The 14,084-nt window shown below is 48.5% G+C and overlaps 1 protein-coding gene across 1 annotated transcript; it reads left to right on the forward strand.

The window, feature by feature from the left end:
- Nucleotides 1-2,141: 2,141 nt before the first annotated feature.
- PIP4P1 (phosphatidylinositol-4,5-bisphosphate 4-phosphatase 1) lies at nt 2,142-13,322 on the forward strand. The gene is made up of 7 exons (XM_081165949.1): nt 2,142-2,369; nt 3,124-3,326; nt 7,049-7,155; nt 8,568-8,673; nt 9,413-9,465; nt 10,010-10,100; nt 11,092-13,322. The coding sequence occupies exons 1-7, from the start codon at nt 2,225-2,227 to the stop codon at nt 11,233-11,235; spliced, it is 849 nt and encodes a 282-aa protein (XP_081022075.1). The 5' UTR covers nt 2,142-2,224; the 3' UTR covers nt 11,236-13,322.
- The last annotated feature ends 762 nt before the right edge of the window (nt 13,323-14,084 follow it).

The following is a 14,084-nucleotide window of genomic DNA, read 5'->3' on the forward strand; positions in this document are numbered from 1 at the left end:
GGAAAGTCCAGACCTGTGCCTAGAAATGCAGAGCAAAGTTAAGTATGGATGAGCCCTCTGTCCTCTGGCCCCTACCTAGCAATACTTTGTGTTGCAGGTCTGGATCACACATATGTTTGGCGAATACCTTAACGTTTTCGGGGGAAACCTGTGTGTATGTGGGAGACACATGATCAATATGACCTGGGAATTCATGACTGGCAACAGCTTCTTGGGAAACAGCCAATATATAGATTCATGAGCTCAGCCTGAAACTTTGGCAGTTACAGTTGTATCTTGGAAGTCCAACAGAATCTGTTCCGAAGTCCGTTCGACTTCCAAAATGTTCAACTTCCAAAGCACGGCTTCTGATTGGCTGCAGGAAGCTCCTGGGTGTTCGGGAGCTGAGGTACGGCTATATTTGATGCCTTTACACCATGCAGGTCCTCTTGGTATTCAGAATGTGGCTGAATGAATGAAATATGGAAGCACTATTAAAGCATAGGGGCCCATCCTGTTTCCAGCCAGCATTGCTGTGACATGGAAAGTCACAAAACTGCTGCTGGAACAACCCCTCTCCAGCAGACTGTGGACGTTTTTTCCAGCCAGAGCTCACTGGAACTCAGTTCTGGCACCTCTCAGATGAGTGCCATTGCCATTATAAGAGAACAAGAGAGGCGTTCATTGTGAGCTCTGGCACCTCTTTTTCTAGAAAAATAGCACTGTGGATAAGTATGCCGTCATCGATAGCTACACCCTGTGTCTGGCAAGTATATATAGCAAACAAGATACACAAGTGCAGTGTACACATAATTCAACAAAGATAATATTTAATGCTTAACATTTGGGCATCAACAGAACATGGTGATAAGTAGCTTCCTTGTTTCACATCTTAACAAAGTTGCAGTTTCGTTGGTTAGCTTTAGCTCATTGTTTTTTGTTGTTTAACTCAGATCCTCACCTGTCATTTTGGTCACATTTTGATTTGCATAATTTAATTAAATTATGCATTTTAATAGGTAGGGTGTATATTTCGACTTCTGCATAGCTTTCAGGTTTTCACCTTTTAGTTTTTAGTGGAACATGAGAAAGGGGGTTGAATTTTTTTAATTGGGTCAGTATCTCTTCGTATTAAAACGTGCAAGACTTTTGATCACAACGAATTCCTCAATAGGCATTCTGTATAACTCTGTCTTTGCTCCCTACCTTTGCCATGAGAAACTGACCTGAATATAGTATCACCCTGTACCTAATGAACTTCAGAAGGTACTGGCTGGGTCAGGCCCATCTAGTACAACATCCTGTTCTCACAGCAGCCAACCACACGTCTAAGTACACACCTTTTATTTTTTAAACGTAGTATGCATTTACATTTCAATAAAATGTGTTCTGCATTTAAATGAAAATATCCTAATTTAATTTATAATTCTGTAACCTCAGCATCTGCACTGCTGGTCCTCCCAGTTTGGACTACTAGGATGTGTAACAGATTTGCATATATTTGCATATATGCAAATTGACATTTGTGCTCATATGCTTCCGCCCCGCCCCGCCGCTTTCAAATAGACTATTGCCTGGGACGTCAATCATTGCCTGAGGGGCGTGGCAATACGGAGATACTATAAGAGGCGGGGCAAACTTCAGAGAACATCCTGAGTGAAGGACAGGGGTGAGCTTGAGTCTATCCAATGGGAGAACAGAGTTTTCATCACGTGAAAAATAAGGCCCTGTCTCGGCCAATACACGCAGAGACGTGGGATCATACTATGGAACAGCGACAGGCCTCAGCCAATGAAAACACTTGGCTTGCTTGTCACGTGGGTCAACCGTTCCTCAGTTCGCACCGCTCTGACAGCCGTATTGTAAATGAGCGGAGGGCCGGGAGGAAATGACTCAGGGGACAAGAGGGAGCGGGCTGCAGGAGCAGCCAATGAAAAGGCCACAGGAGAGTCACGTGATGAGGGTGATATGAGGGGCAAGTGTATGCTGTAGGCGGGCACGTTTCCTGCCCAATCATGGCGCGCAGGAGCTGCACGGGCTCGGCCACGAGTGCCCAATCAGTAAACGAGTTCCCTGGCTCTCTTCACGTGACGAGGCTCTCTGCAGTCAACAGGAACAGGATGTCCTTCGTCACGTGACTAGGGTAGCGCGGGCGGGGGGAGAGAGAGCAAGGGGCGGGGTCGCGCGCTACGGAAGCCGAGAGGGACGCAGAGCAGGGCGGTTGCAAGCAGCAACAGTAGCAGCGATGGCTGCGGACGGCGAGCGCTCCCCGCTACTACCAGCCGAGCCTGGGGATGGGGGCGGCCTCGGCGCTGGAGGGCTGGTCGGGCCCGCAGGGCTGGTCTCGGCCTCCGCCTCGAACCCGCCGGGGAAGCCGAACCCGCCTCAGGGTGAGCCACGCCCCCTCATTAATATGCATGAGATTCCAATTGAGTGGAGGGGGAGCAATGGAGGGGCGTTGGGGGGAGAAGGCGAGGGAAGCCTCTTAAGTAGAAAAAGCGGAGTTAAAGCATCAGGGGCGGGGTCTTTAGCTGCGTGGGCGTGGCTACTTCGAATGCGGGCGTGGCCATGTGCTGCAGGGGCTGGTCTGCAGGCAATGGGGGTTATAGGCGCCCCTGCCTAGCAATTAGTGAGGCAGTAAGTGGAGAAATTCAGGGTTGGTCTGGGAAGGTTTTTTGTAGGGTGTTGGGGTGCAGGTTAGATAAGCAAAAGGGACAGGTGAGGGCATGATGGGCAACATGTTAGAGGAGAGAGGTGGATCACCCTGTGGAGGGGTTCCCCCAAGGCTGAGTTTGAGCATTTACAGGAGCCAATAATATGTTGGCTGACACTTGGAGGTCTGATTGCAAAAATAAACGAATAACATCCTTGTCTTTTTCTGATTCACTGGGTGGGAGTGGATGAAGAGTTATGCCAAGTGCCAGTAGATATTGGAGTCTCGTGGGATGAATTTGGGCAGAGCCGAGGACAGATTATTTTTTTTAAAAAGGGTTGTTGAAGTATTTGTGAAATGTGATGTGTGCTGTTTTGGGAAAAGGCAGCTGAGATGCGGGTCTGGCTGAAGCAGAGTGAAGAGGGGTTGGGGCACTGAAGCAATAGTCCATGCTCCCTTTCCACAGACACTTCTTTCTTTCCTCTTGAAAGGGTTTCCTTCCTTCAGTGGGGTCAACGATGGGGGCCAGGCAGCTGTGCTTCCCGGAGAGGACCCCCCACCCTACTCGCCTATGGCGTCTCCAGAGAGCGGCAGTGCTCCCATGATCACTTGCCGGGTTTGCCAGAGCCCCATCAATGTTGAGGGCAAGATGCATCAGCATGTCGTGAAATGCAGTGTCTGCAACGAGGCCACGGTGAGCACTGTTGGAAGGGCGGGTGGTACAATGGCAGTGGGGCTGAGGTAGCGGTGAAGAGGAGGAGATGTGTGCCAGGAGATCCTTGGCTCAGATCTTGTCTCAATTATCGAAGCTCTAGGCTTGTTTCATCTTTGGCTCAACAGCCATTATTTCTCAGCCTCAGCTGCTACCCACAACATCACTAATAATAGCCAAGTTGTAGCTCAGGTGGCATATTAGGTACACATATATATCTTTGTGGGGTCTTTTTTCTGTAGCAGGACTGTTTATTTAACCATGAGACCCGAGCTCAGGCAAAAGATGCACAACTGATCTAGCTTGGTGTTAAAATACCTGCATTGCATCCATTCTAAAAGATGTGATGTTCCAACTTTGGCATATCCAGGTGGATCTGGGAAAGGCTTCCAGCCTGAAACACAGAAGAGCCACTGCTAGTTGGTGTACTGAGCTAGGTGAGCTAGGTGGCCTGACTTGGGATAAGTCAGTTTCATCTGTAAGCTGTTGGTTTGCCAGGTAACTGTTGAGCCAGCCTTTGGCAAGCTGTTTCCAACTACAGCTGATGGGAGTTGTAATCCAAAACATCTCAGGGTACCAGCTTGCTGGTGGCTGTGCTAGGCTGATGGAAACCAACCAGCTGACTTCCTTTTAACTTGGGACATAATGAGAAAAGAAGAAAACGGGTAGGAACTTTGCTCTCTCCTCTCTCATAATATTATAAGAAACCTACTCATTTTACAGATGAAAAGTTGGCGATGGTCAGAAACACACTTAAAAAGCAGGTGAAACACCAACCCCTGCAGAAAAACAACCTCAAAATACAGTACAGACCAAAAAAGTGCGACAGCAAACACCCTTCCCAAAAAGAAGGGTACCTCCTCCTCCCAACCTCCCAAAAGCCTTACAATAAATAGATATGAGAGGGGCAACTTAGGGAGCCCTAGTCCCAACAGTTTTAATGGAAGGAAAATGGAAGGTGAAAGATGGGCATCCTTGACTCAGTCCCTCATCCCTTGTTCCCAATATATAGTATGAGGAAAAACTTATCCTGCACTCATGTTGTTACTGAAGGATTCGGGGATGGTTCCTTTGCACAACAGAGCTAGTGGGGATTTCCTTTTTCTTCATCCCCATGCCTAGTTCCTTGTAGGCCTGAACTTCTGGAGGCAATAATACTCTGACTTATTGGGTTCTTGGAAGCACTACTAAGATAATGTGCATGGACCACTTTGAACACACAGGGTGCCTGGATGGTGCAAAGTCTTGCTCTGAGGACAGTTCCGCAGTGGGGCAGAGCTTCCTTTCTTGGCTTTGCTTCTCCCCATTCCTCCCTTTGCACTGCTCCTTTGTTTAGAATATTCTGTGTTAACTTGAGAGAGAGGGTAATACGCCAAAATTTCGCTAAAGCCTAGTCCGGCGTACGAACATAAATCTTGAAGCTGAAATTGCAGCTCAGCATTGGCCTTGATGCTTGGACAAGCAGATTCCACAGAGTTGATGTGATGTGATGCACTGCTGTCTGGGCACCCTCCAAAGTTTTAAATCAGAGCTACAGATCTCTACTCTGTTGTTTCATGTATTTCCCAGAATAATTACCTGGAGTTAACCTGACTTTTTTTTTTAATCTCCTGGAGAAACCTGTCTGACCATAGTTAGCTCAGCTTCTCATCCGATAAGTGAAATCTCATTTATGGATGCTGACAAACACAAGAGTGTGGTTCAAGAGGGATGGTCTGTTGGACTTTGGAGCTAGGTTTATACCTCAAATGAACAATAACACAGCATCTGTAGGGTAGAGGTATGGCGCAAAGCTTTTCAGACAGTTATTATATTGAAGAAAGAATTGATGTTTCAAGATCGTGAAATGCACAAGCTTATCTAGTTGTTTTAATATGGTACTTTATCATTAAATGGGAATACACTATAAATACCAGCAGCTTAGGGTAAGCTATAAACATTAAACAAGTCAGCTTTAAGGAAATAATTGCTCTGTTGAAACCCTTTAGTCAGATTGTCCTTTTGCTCTCTCCAATTAAGCCTTACCAGCTTAATTGGAGGCCACCACTAGAAGCCTTTTCATCAGTCCTCTGCTGACCTATTGGCATTCAGATCTATCTTTCTGTGGTTCCCTGGAAGTCTTCTCTCTGGCACTCCTAACCGCCAGCAGAGCTCTGAGCTGCTTCTCCTTCCCTCAGGGCTGCAGGCAGATTCTCCACTTAACTCACTGAGCCAAGTGATTCAACGATCTTCAACAAAACCAGATATCTGGCCACCGAGCCACACTCCGTGTTTCTGAGGCCATGTTTCTTGGACCGTCTGTCTTCTTCCCTGGCCCTCCTTTATTCTGCTGTCCATTTCTTCTGACCAACTCCTCCTTCCAGCTCCCAGACTCCTCCTTTTACTGCACACCAGGCCATATATATACTAACCCCCACAGGTGCAGCCCCAGCCAATCTCACTGTCCAAATGAAAATTCTAAGCCTCCATCCACCATTCAAAATATGCATATCTTCCATCCCTCTTTTGCATACTGTGAATTTCATCACCAGCCCTTCCTCAGAGCTGTCTGTTACCACCCCAGTGACAATTAAATCTCTGAAGCAGAGTGAAGACTTCCAACATAATCATCACATATTCCAATGCACATTCAAACCTTATTCACATGTCAATTTCTTCATGTGTTGAAACATTCCTTAATATCGGGCTTCCCCAGCCTGGTGCCCTCCAGATGTTTTGGACTACAACATCAGCAGGGATAATCAAGAGTTGTAATTTAGCAGCAGAGGGAGGCTTGTGTGCCTTAAACCAAAGTGAGGAACTTGCAGTCCTCCAGATGTTCCTGGATTTCAACTCCCATTCTTTCTTGCCATTGTCCATGCTTGGCAGGGTTGATAAGAATTGAAGTCCAGCAACACTGTAAGGCCACAGCCCTCATTCCTCTTCTAAACCTTCACAGAAGATTATAGACATATTCACTGGAGTCCAGTGTGACTTAGTTCATTGTGATTTTCATACATTCTCTTCAGTGTAAGTTGAACTAGTATTACTTCTGCCCTTCTTTGCATGGTCTGCTTAAATTGGGTGGTGTGGGTATTGTTACATTCCGTACTAGAGTTTAAAGCACTTCACAATTCTGATCTTCACTTCTACATTAGGAGGAGAGGTGTGGCTGTGAGTTTAATGATTTATCTATGACCAGCTACAAAGCCTTACGGCTAAAAGAGTCTCCCAGGTCGAGAATACTTGCTCTGAACCCTTGCTTAGCACTGGCTTGCTTGTCATATAATACACAGTTCAAGATACTTGGGACCAAAAATGGAATAAAAAATTGACCTGGGGTGGAAATCGACCTGCAAATTTCTGTGCCTTTCTCCTCCTCTTGCTCTTCTGGTTCTCTGGCCTAAAGTCCCATCTCTTCTGCTGTAATGAATACCCCTTTTTCTCAATCCTTACCTTGCTATTCTAGGTCCTGAGTGAGAATTTCACCTAGCCCCTGCTTCTCACCCTTCTGCTATCTTGGCTGCCACTGAGCCATCCTCACACTCCCATCTCTGTGCCTTTTCCTTCCACAGCCCCACCCCATAAATTACAGAAACCCTGCAAGATCTTTCCCTAGCAAAATAGACCTTTCACGTCCCTAACACCCTCCTCCCCTCACTCTTAAACCAGGACGTGTGTTTACGTCTTATGGATTGTGTCTTTTTGCCTTCTTTCTGCTACAGCCTATCAAAAATGCCCCGCCTGGTAAGAAGTACGTGAGATGCCCCTGCAACTGCCTCCTGATCTGCAAAGTGACATCGCAGCGCATTGCCTGTCCTCGGATATACTGGTAATGGAATGGGCTGGGAGAGGTGATGTGAAAGGGGCATGGCGGCTTTGATGTACGTATTTTTCACTCTATAAGACGCACCAGACCACAAGACGCACCTAGTTTTTGGAGGAGGAAAACAAGAAAAAAAAATTATGAATCTCAGAAGCCAGAACAGCAAGAGGGATCGCTGCGCAGTGAAAGCAGCAATCATTCTTGTTGTTCTGGCTTCTGTGATAGCTGTGCAGCCTGCATTCGCTCCATAAGACGCACACACATTTCCCCTTACTTTTTAGGAGGGAAAAAGTGAGTCTTATAGAGCAAAAAATATGGTAGTTCCATTGGGGAGATTTGGGATGGGACCCCCAGTTCTGCAACCCAGATGAAATAAGTTTGATTTTTGAACTTGGGATATGCTTGTGGGGGGGGGGTACCCTAGAACTCCACCCCCACTATGCTCCATGGAGTGGTGGCTTACAGGATCTGGCCAGCCAGCCGGGTCCTAAATTTCCCACACACCTGTGGGCCACTATGACAGTTAGGTAGTCCCTCTCACCTGTCAGTCACCTGACGCCATTGTTTCAGGTGACTTAACATCAAAGGAAAGAATTGGGCAGAGTCAGAACCTTTTGCTTATCTATTGCAAGTCTATTGCCAGAGATCTGTTGATCCTGACTTCCCTATTGCCCTCCTGCACCCCGACCTAGACACTGCCAGAGAACTGTTTACCCACTCCTTTTTTTCCAGTGGCATTCCTTATCTAGGAGGCACCTGTAAATGAGTTGTTATATAAGCTCTGAGTTGGTCTGTTTCTGGTGACTTAGGTTTTTTTTTTTTTTTTTTTTAAAAAAACAACCTCTTATCATATTGTGTGCACTGTCTTGAGGACCAACCAGCTGACTGGATATAAGTGGCTTTAATTTCACTTGAACCCTTAATCTGAAACCCCTCCCACCCCTGAACAGGATGCGGCCAGGATCCTGGTGCTGTTTGAAATAAAAATTAATAATCTTTGTATCCAGGGGAGAAAAACGTCTATACTAAGAAACGTTTGCTGCACTGTGTGATCAGAGTTGCCTGATGATTGTTGTGTGTGGGAACTGTGCAAACAGTGTCACAAAAGCAGGGGGCCATAGATGCTTGTTTTAGGAGGTGAGAAATTGAGAGATGGAGCACTTCTTTTTATTTGCCGTGGTCAATAGTTGTATTGGTGGGGAACTAAATTTAGCTGGGCAAGCTGGATCTGTTGGGAGGATAGACCTAGCTGCATGTCGGGACAATATTGGCAACAAGCAGGGAATAAAGGAGTAATGTTGGGATTGGGAAGTGGGTGGTGTGCCATTTTCTAGGCTGTACCACTGGTACAGGCACGGAAAGGCTTATGAGAGCAGTCATCTAATCTAATTCTTCTTCTTTCCTCCCGTTGCTCCCAGTAAAAGGATCATTAACCTGGGCCCAGTGCATCCAGGACCCCTGAGTCCTGAGCCACAGCCGGTCGGTGTGCGCGTCAACTGTGGACATTGCAAAAATAACTTCCTGGTAAGGAGTGCTTGGAAGTGAGGCCGGGGTCATTGGGGGTGGAGCGGGTTGGAAAGAGAGAAGGCTAGGACTTAGGATCTTCCCACCGTCTCCAGCTTTTGGAAACGAAACAGGAGCTTGTTGTTTTGCCTAAAATACCTTTTCTCCAGAACATTGGTGTGATGAAGCCAGCAACTGAACCAGCAGTGTATGTAATGGACAGAGGTATTCAACATGGGGCCTTCCAGTTATGCAGCTCAGATCAGCCCCAGTGTGGCCGATTGTCAGGGGTGGTGGAAGTTGCAGTCTCAAAACATGTAGAGAGAACTGGGTTGGATGCCTGTCCCTGGCCTGGTCTTTGGCCTGGGAAACCCATGATCAAATTGTCAGCCTCAAATCTCACTTCTGGGCGGCCTCTGGGCATCGGGATCTCTCGGCTGAACATCCCTTGCAGGATTACACAGAAAAATTGGTGGGGGAGCAACATCCACTGCTCTGGGCTCCCGGGCAGAAGGGCAGGATAAAAGTGTAATTCACAAATCAGTGTGCTAACAGTTAAGGAGTGTCTTGTCCTGCTTTTGGGATTCCTTTTGGGATGGGTGGCAAGGGATAATCTTGCTCCCTCTGTTGTGGAACCCTGGCAGACCGGCTTGAATAGGTGGGCACTTCTAGAGTTGGAGCAGGCAACTTTTTCTCCAGATCTGGTTGACTAGCTTTACTTCATATTTTCTTTTTGTTTGTTTTTTCTCCTTCCCTTCAGTGGACAGAGTTCACGGACCGCACATTAGCACGGTGCCCTCACTGCCGTAAAGTGTGAGTTAACTCCACTCTTCCTTAACCCACAAGCTGCACTAACGGGGCAGGGGGAGATTGAGGGAATGTTCTGAATAGCTGCTGTATGCATTTCATAGAATCATAGAACTGTCGAGTTGGAAGGGACCCCGAGTGTCATCTATAGTCCAGCCCCCTGCAATGCAGGAATCTCAACTAGATCATGAATGGCAGGTGGCCACCCAACCTCTGCTTAAAAACCTCCAAGGAAGGAGAGCCCACAACCTCTCGAGGGAGACCATTCCACTGATGAACTAGTAGCTGGATTGGGGGAGTGGGATTGGCACTTCTTTTTCTCGGACAAGTGAACCTGGAATTGTGTTACGTATTTTGAGCCAGGCCGCTCAAGAGCACAAGCTGCATTTTGAGGTGTTAGTCACCTCAGCAGAGGTTGGCTGCTTGCTCTGGGCCAGCCAGTGTGGCAAACTCCTCTGAACTGCTTCCCCAAGATCTGAGTCTTCAAATCCCCACAGAGAACTGAGGCTCCCCAAGCACAGTTTGATGGGCTGCCTATATCTGCCCCCAGATCCTCCATCGGGCGACGCTATCCCCGGAAGAGATGCTTTTGCTGCTTTCTGCTAGGCGTGTTGATGGCTGTGACAGCGACAGGACTTGCGGTGAGTGTGAGCAAGAAGGCACAGCCCCAGTGCGGCCCTTCCTGGCGTTCGCTGTCTGAAACTGAACTAGCCCTCGCTGCTCAGTTTTCAGTGCAAAATATTAGGAAGTTTCATTAGATCCGAGCCTGGGGCAGCTTTTGGCTTTAAACAGCCCACGACCCTGAGATTCCCCACGCGTTGTACAGGCTGATAATTTCTCAGTACAGTCGTATCTTGGAAGTTGTATGGAATCTGTTCCGGAAGTAGTTCGACTTTCAAAAGGTTTGAAAACCAAATCGCAGCTTCTGATTGGCTGCAGGAAGCTCCTGCAGCCAGTCAGAAGCCCTGGAAGCCCCGTCGGATGTCTGGGTTCCAAAAGAACATTTACAAACCGGAACACTCATTTCCGGGTTTGTGGCATTTGGGAGCCAAAACGTCTGAGTTCCAAGGTACGACTGTACAACCTGGAGCCAGGGCTCACCGAAGGCTTTGGCAAGCTCCCTTCAAGTACAACATTATGGAATCCTCAATACACTTCCTTATTTGTGAGTGGCTTTGTTGAGGTATCAAAATTACGGGGCACGTACAGAAAATCAAAACGTTAAAAAGGAGCAGATGACATTTCAAGGGAAATTCAACAGCGACTCCTGAAACGTCCCTAGGAAGCAAAACTTGGTGGGTATGTTTTGGAGAGAAACATGAGCACGTTGGACCGCTCAGAGTGTGGTTCCCAGAGTTTGGTCCTAACCTCACCCACATATATCAGCACTGCGGTGTGTGTGAAGCAGCAAGTTAGAGCCCCATCCCCTTCTGGAATGGGATTAGCCTATCTGTGCCCGGTAGGTGTTTATGCTGCACCCTGAGCAACGGTGTGCCCTTGGGCTCCTCCCAATACCCTCAGTCCCCTCCCTCTTTCACAGAAAACCTCTTTATCCATTTGACTGGCAGTGAAAGTGAGCTTGGCAGCATCACCATTCGCTGACTCCTCTTTGCCTCTCCTTTTTGTCTCCAGTTTGGTACGTGGAAGCAAGCCAAGATATACGGCGGGATCTACGCCTCTTGGGCCCTGGTTATTCTACTGGCCTTGGTGTGCCTTGGTCGAGCCACATACTGGGCCTGCATGAGGGTCAGCCACCCTGTCCAGAACTTCTCCTGAGCCTTTTCCTCCGTTTCCAGCTCCTGCTGCTGCTCCCAGCACATCATCTACTGAGAGCCAGCCCTGTCCGTCCTCATTTATTCCCCCCCCTTCCTTCCGCTTTGGGGCTGGGACCTTCCGGGGCCACCCTCCTGCTGTGCCAGCACCCTATTTTTCAGTCATCTCAGCAGCTGCTACTACCCTCACCCAGGAGTCTCTTTCCTGGTCGTTCACCCTGGATCTGGTGGTGCCAAAAACGAACGATCTGACCTGAAGAACTCTCTTAACCTGCGGAAATCTTGGGGGGGGGGGCTGCCCCAGTAACAGCAGAGTTCTCCGGGGGCAACAGAACACTAAATGGGACCAACGTCAAGAGGGGCTTATGCGTGATTAGACATTGTGGGTTCCAAGAAACTGGCACAAATTCCTGAGTACCTCCCGTGTGTGGGAGACATCAGAGCTACGGCAACTGCGCTGGGACACATGAGCAACAGGGGCCAGAGTGGACGGATGATTAGATTGAAGCGGTCCAATCCCAGTTGTGATGGGCTCAAACACTTGAGATAAAAAAAACAAAAACTATAGTGACTCGGCTGGGACATTTTTGGCAGAGTGGTACGTTTTCAGAATCCGTTGACTTCTCTTTGAGCTGCTTTTGAAACACTTCCCAGGCTGGAAGGAGCTACAAGACATCAGCGCTGCATCCTTTCTCTTTGCTCTGTGACTTTGGAGCAGCTGCGAAGAACAGCTCAGGCTGCGAGAGAGTCGAGGCACCTTGCACGTTCCGTAAACGGTGAGCCTGCGACGAGAGGCGCGGAAGGCGACCAGATCCTCGGCTGCTGGCTTCCCGTGGCGCTTGGGAGAACTCGGTTACTTAATGGCCAGTACCCTGCACCTTGGCGTGGGTGCTCCAGACTCCTTCCAGGCCCTTCTTCTCCCCAGACCTTCCTGTCCCTTAATACCGCCTGGCGTTTGGCTAAATGTCCCCTACCCAGTCAACAGCCCTCTATTCTGCGACCGGCGGTAATCCTGAGATCTGGAAGGCTCATGCTGACAGAATCTCTGGTACCACATTTTGACACTTTTTAAAAAAACGTCCCTTGATCCTGCTTTCATTTCTCTCCCCCTCTGCACTCTTTTTTGTTTGCACATTCCATGGTGGAGGAATTTCCCCCTCTTGCCCCTCCAAGAACCAAATCCCTACTTGGGAGGGTGGGGCTGAGGGACTCTCCCCCGTCTTACGCATCATGTCACTGATTTGTGCCTGGTTTAACAACCCACCCCCACATCCCATCCTAATCATGCACTGAGACTTGTCAAGTTTCACCCTTGGATCCAGGGGAGTGGAATCCCTTTCCCATATTTACTGCTGGGTGGGACAGTTAAGTCCTTTCCCCTCTTCTATCTGCAATTCCGTCTGCGATCTTTCCTCCTGGCTTGAAATTCCAACCTCATCTCTTTTGTGTTCTGATCCTGGACATAACTTTTCCGCCCCTGCCCCTTCAACTCGCTTCCAAGAACATCCTTTTGTGTTACCCCATTTTGGGTGGTGGTGGTGGTATTCCTTCCCTTAAATTGGGGAACCTTTGGGCCTCTAGATGTTGCTAGACTTGCATCTCCCATCATCCCTTGCTGCTGGACCCTGTTGAAAGTGCAGCAGCTGGAGGCCCCAACGTACCCTCCTCCCTGGCCTAGGTCATTTGAGGCCTGCGAGAGACGTTCATGCGAGGGAGGCCAGTCTTGGCAGCGCAACCAGAGGGGAAAGGGTGTCAGTCCTGCTTCCGTGCATGTCTTGGCTTTTGTCAATGGGGTGTTTTTAAGTCCCTTCCTCAGATTCCCCCCTTCCTCGTGCCCCCATGGCTTTGAGCTTGTGGCCCCAAACTTGTTGCCGTTGCAGCTTTGTATATATAAGAATAACTGATGTGTACATAGAGCTATTTAAGATTCGCTCTCCTTCCCGGTGGCTCCCTCGCTCCCTCCCACCTGTGTGCCTGCACCTTGTCTCTCCTTCAGTCATGCTGAAACTCGCCTCTCGCTCTCCTTTGCCTCCACACAGCCAAAGGAGGAATGCAGATTGGATGGTTGTAAATAAAGTAAAAGATTCCATACGTCTTCTGAGGGGCGGATGCCCTTTGAGTGGTTGTTTTCTTGGGAGTGCGGTTTGGACCATATTTGGATTTTGGAGGGGGGGTGCTAATTGGGGACGTGCCGTTTCCTAATTTGAACCTGGTGCCCTCCAGATGTTTGGGCCCACAACTCCCTGCAAGTGCCCTGCCAACATACAGTGGCCAGCCATGATGGGAGCTGCCCTGTCTCCCTTGTAAGTGGATTTAATTCTGTGCGCTTCAAACAAAAACTCTCCTGGTCTTGATTCCTTGTTCACAGTTGCTAATATGGGGCTGCCCTGAACTGAGGGATGAGGGAACCTGTGGCCTTGCTGATGGTGTTGGACTATGAATACCATCAGCCCCAGCTAGCATGGCCACTGTTCAGGGGTGATGGGAATTGTAGTCCAGCAACATTGGGACAGCTACAGGTCCTCACCCCCATCCTAGCCCTAAACCATTTTGGGACCGAAATGGGGAAATCTAAATGACAGGGTAAAAACTGGGCTGCTTTTGACTAGCACTGACAGGCATTTAAGGTGGGATGTTCTGCTTGTTGAGAATGTTCCCTTTTAAGATGTGGACACAGTCTACCAGGAAATTCTACTTGTTGAAAGAGCGCCCTGAATTGCCCCGTAGTCATCCAAATTTGCCCCTTAACCATGCCTCACAGGGATTCCATTCCAAGCCTACAGGCAGGGCTGCTACATCACCTCAACAGACGGCTTGCTGGCAGTGTGATTTGGGAAGAAATGCGGCATTTTA

This window comes from Podarcis bocagei (assembly GCF_964188305.1).
Source record: "Podarcis bocagei genome assembly, chromosome: 13".
Lineage (NCBI taxonomy): Eukaryota > Metazoa > Chordata > Lepidosauria > Squamata > Lacertidae > Podarcis > Podarcis bocagei.

Coding starts and splice junctions, on each gene's coding strand:
- PIP4P1 (XM_081165949.1), top strand. CDS start 2,225: ATGGCTGCGGACGGCGAGCGCTCCCCGCTACTACCAGCCGAGCCTGGG. Junction 3,327..7,048: donor GTGTCTGCAACGAGGCCACG/GTGAGCACTGTT, acceptor TTTCTGCTACAG/CCTATCAAAAATGCCCCGCC. Junction 9,466..10,009: donor TGCCCTCACTGCCGTAAAGT/GTGAGTTAACTC, acceptor ATCTGCCCCCAG/ATCCTCCATCGGGCGACGCT.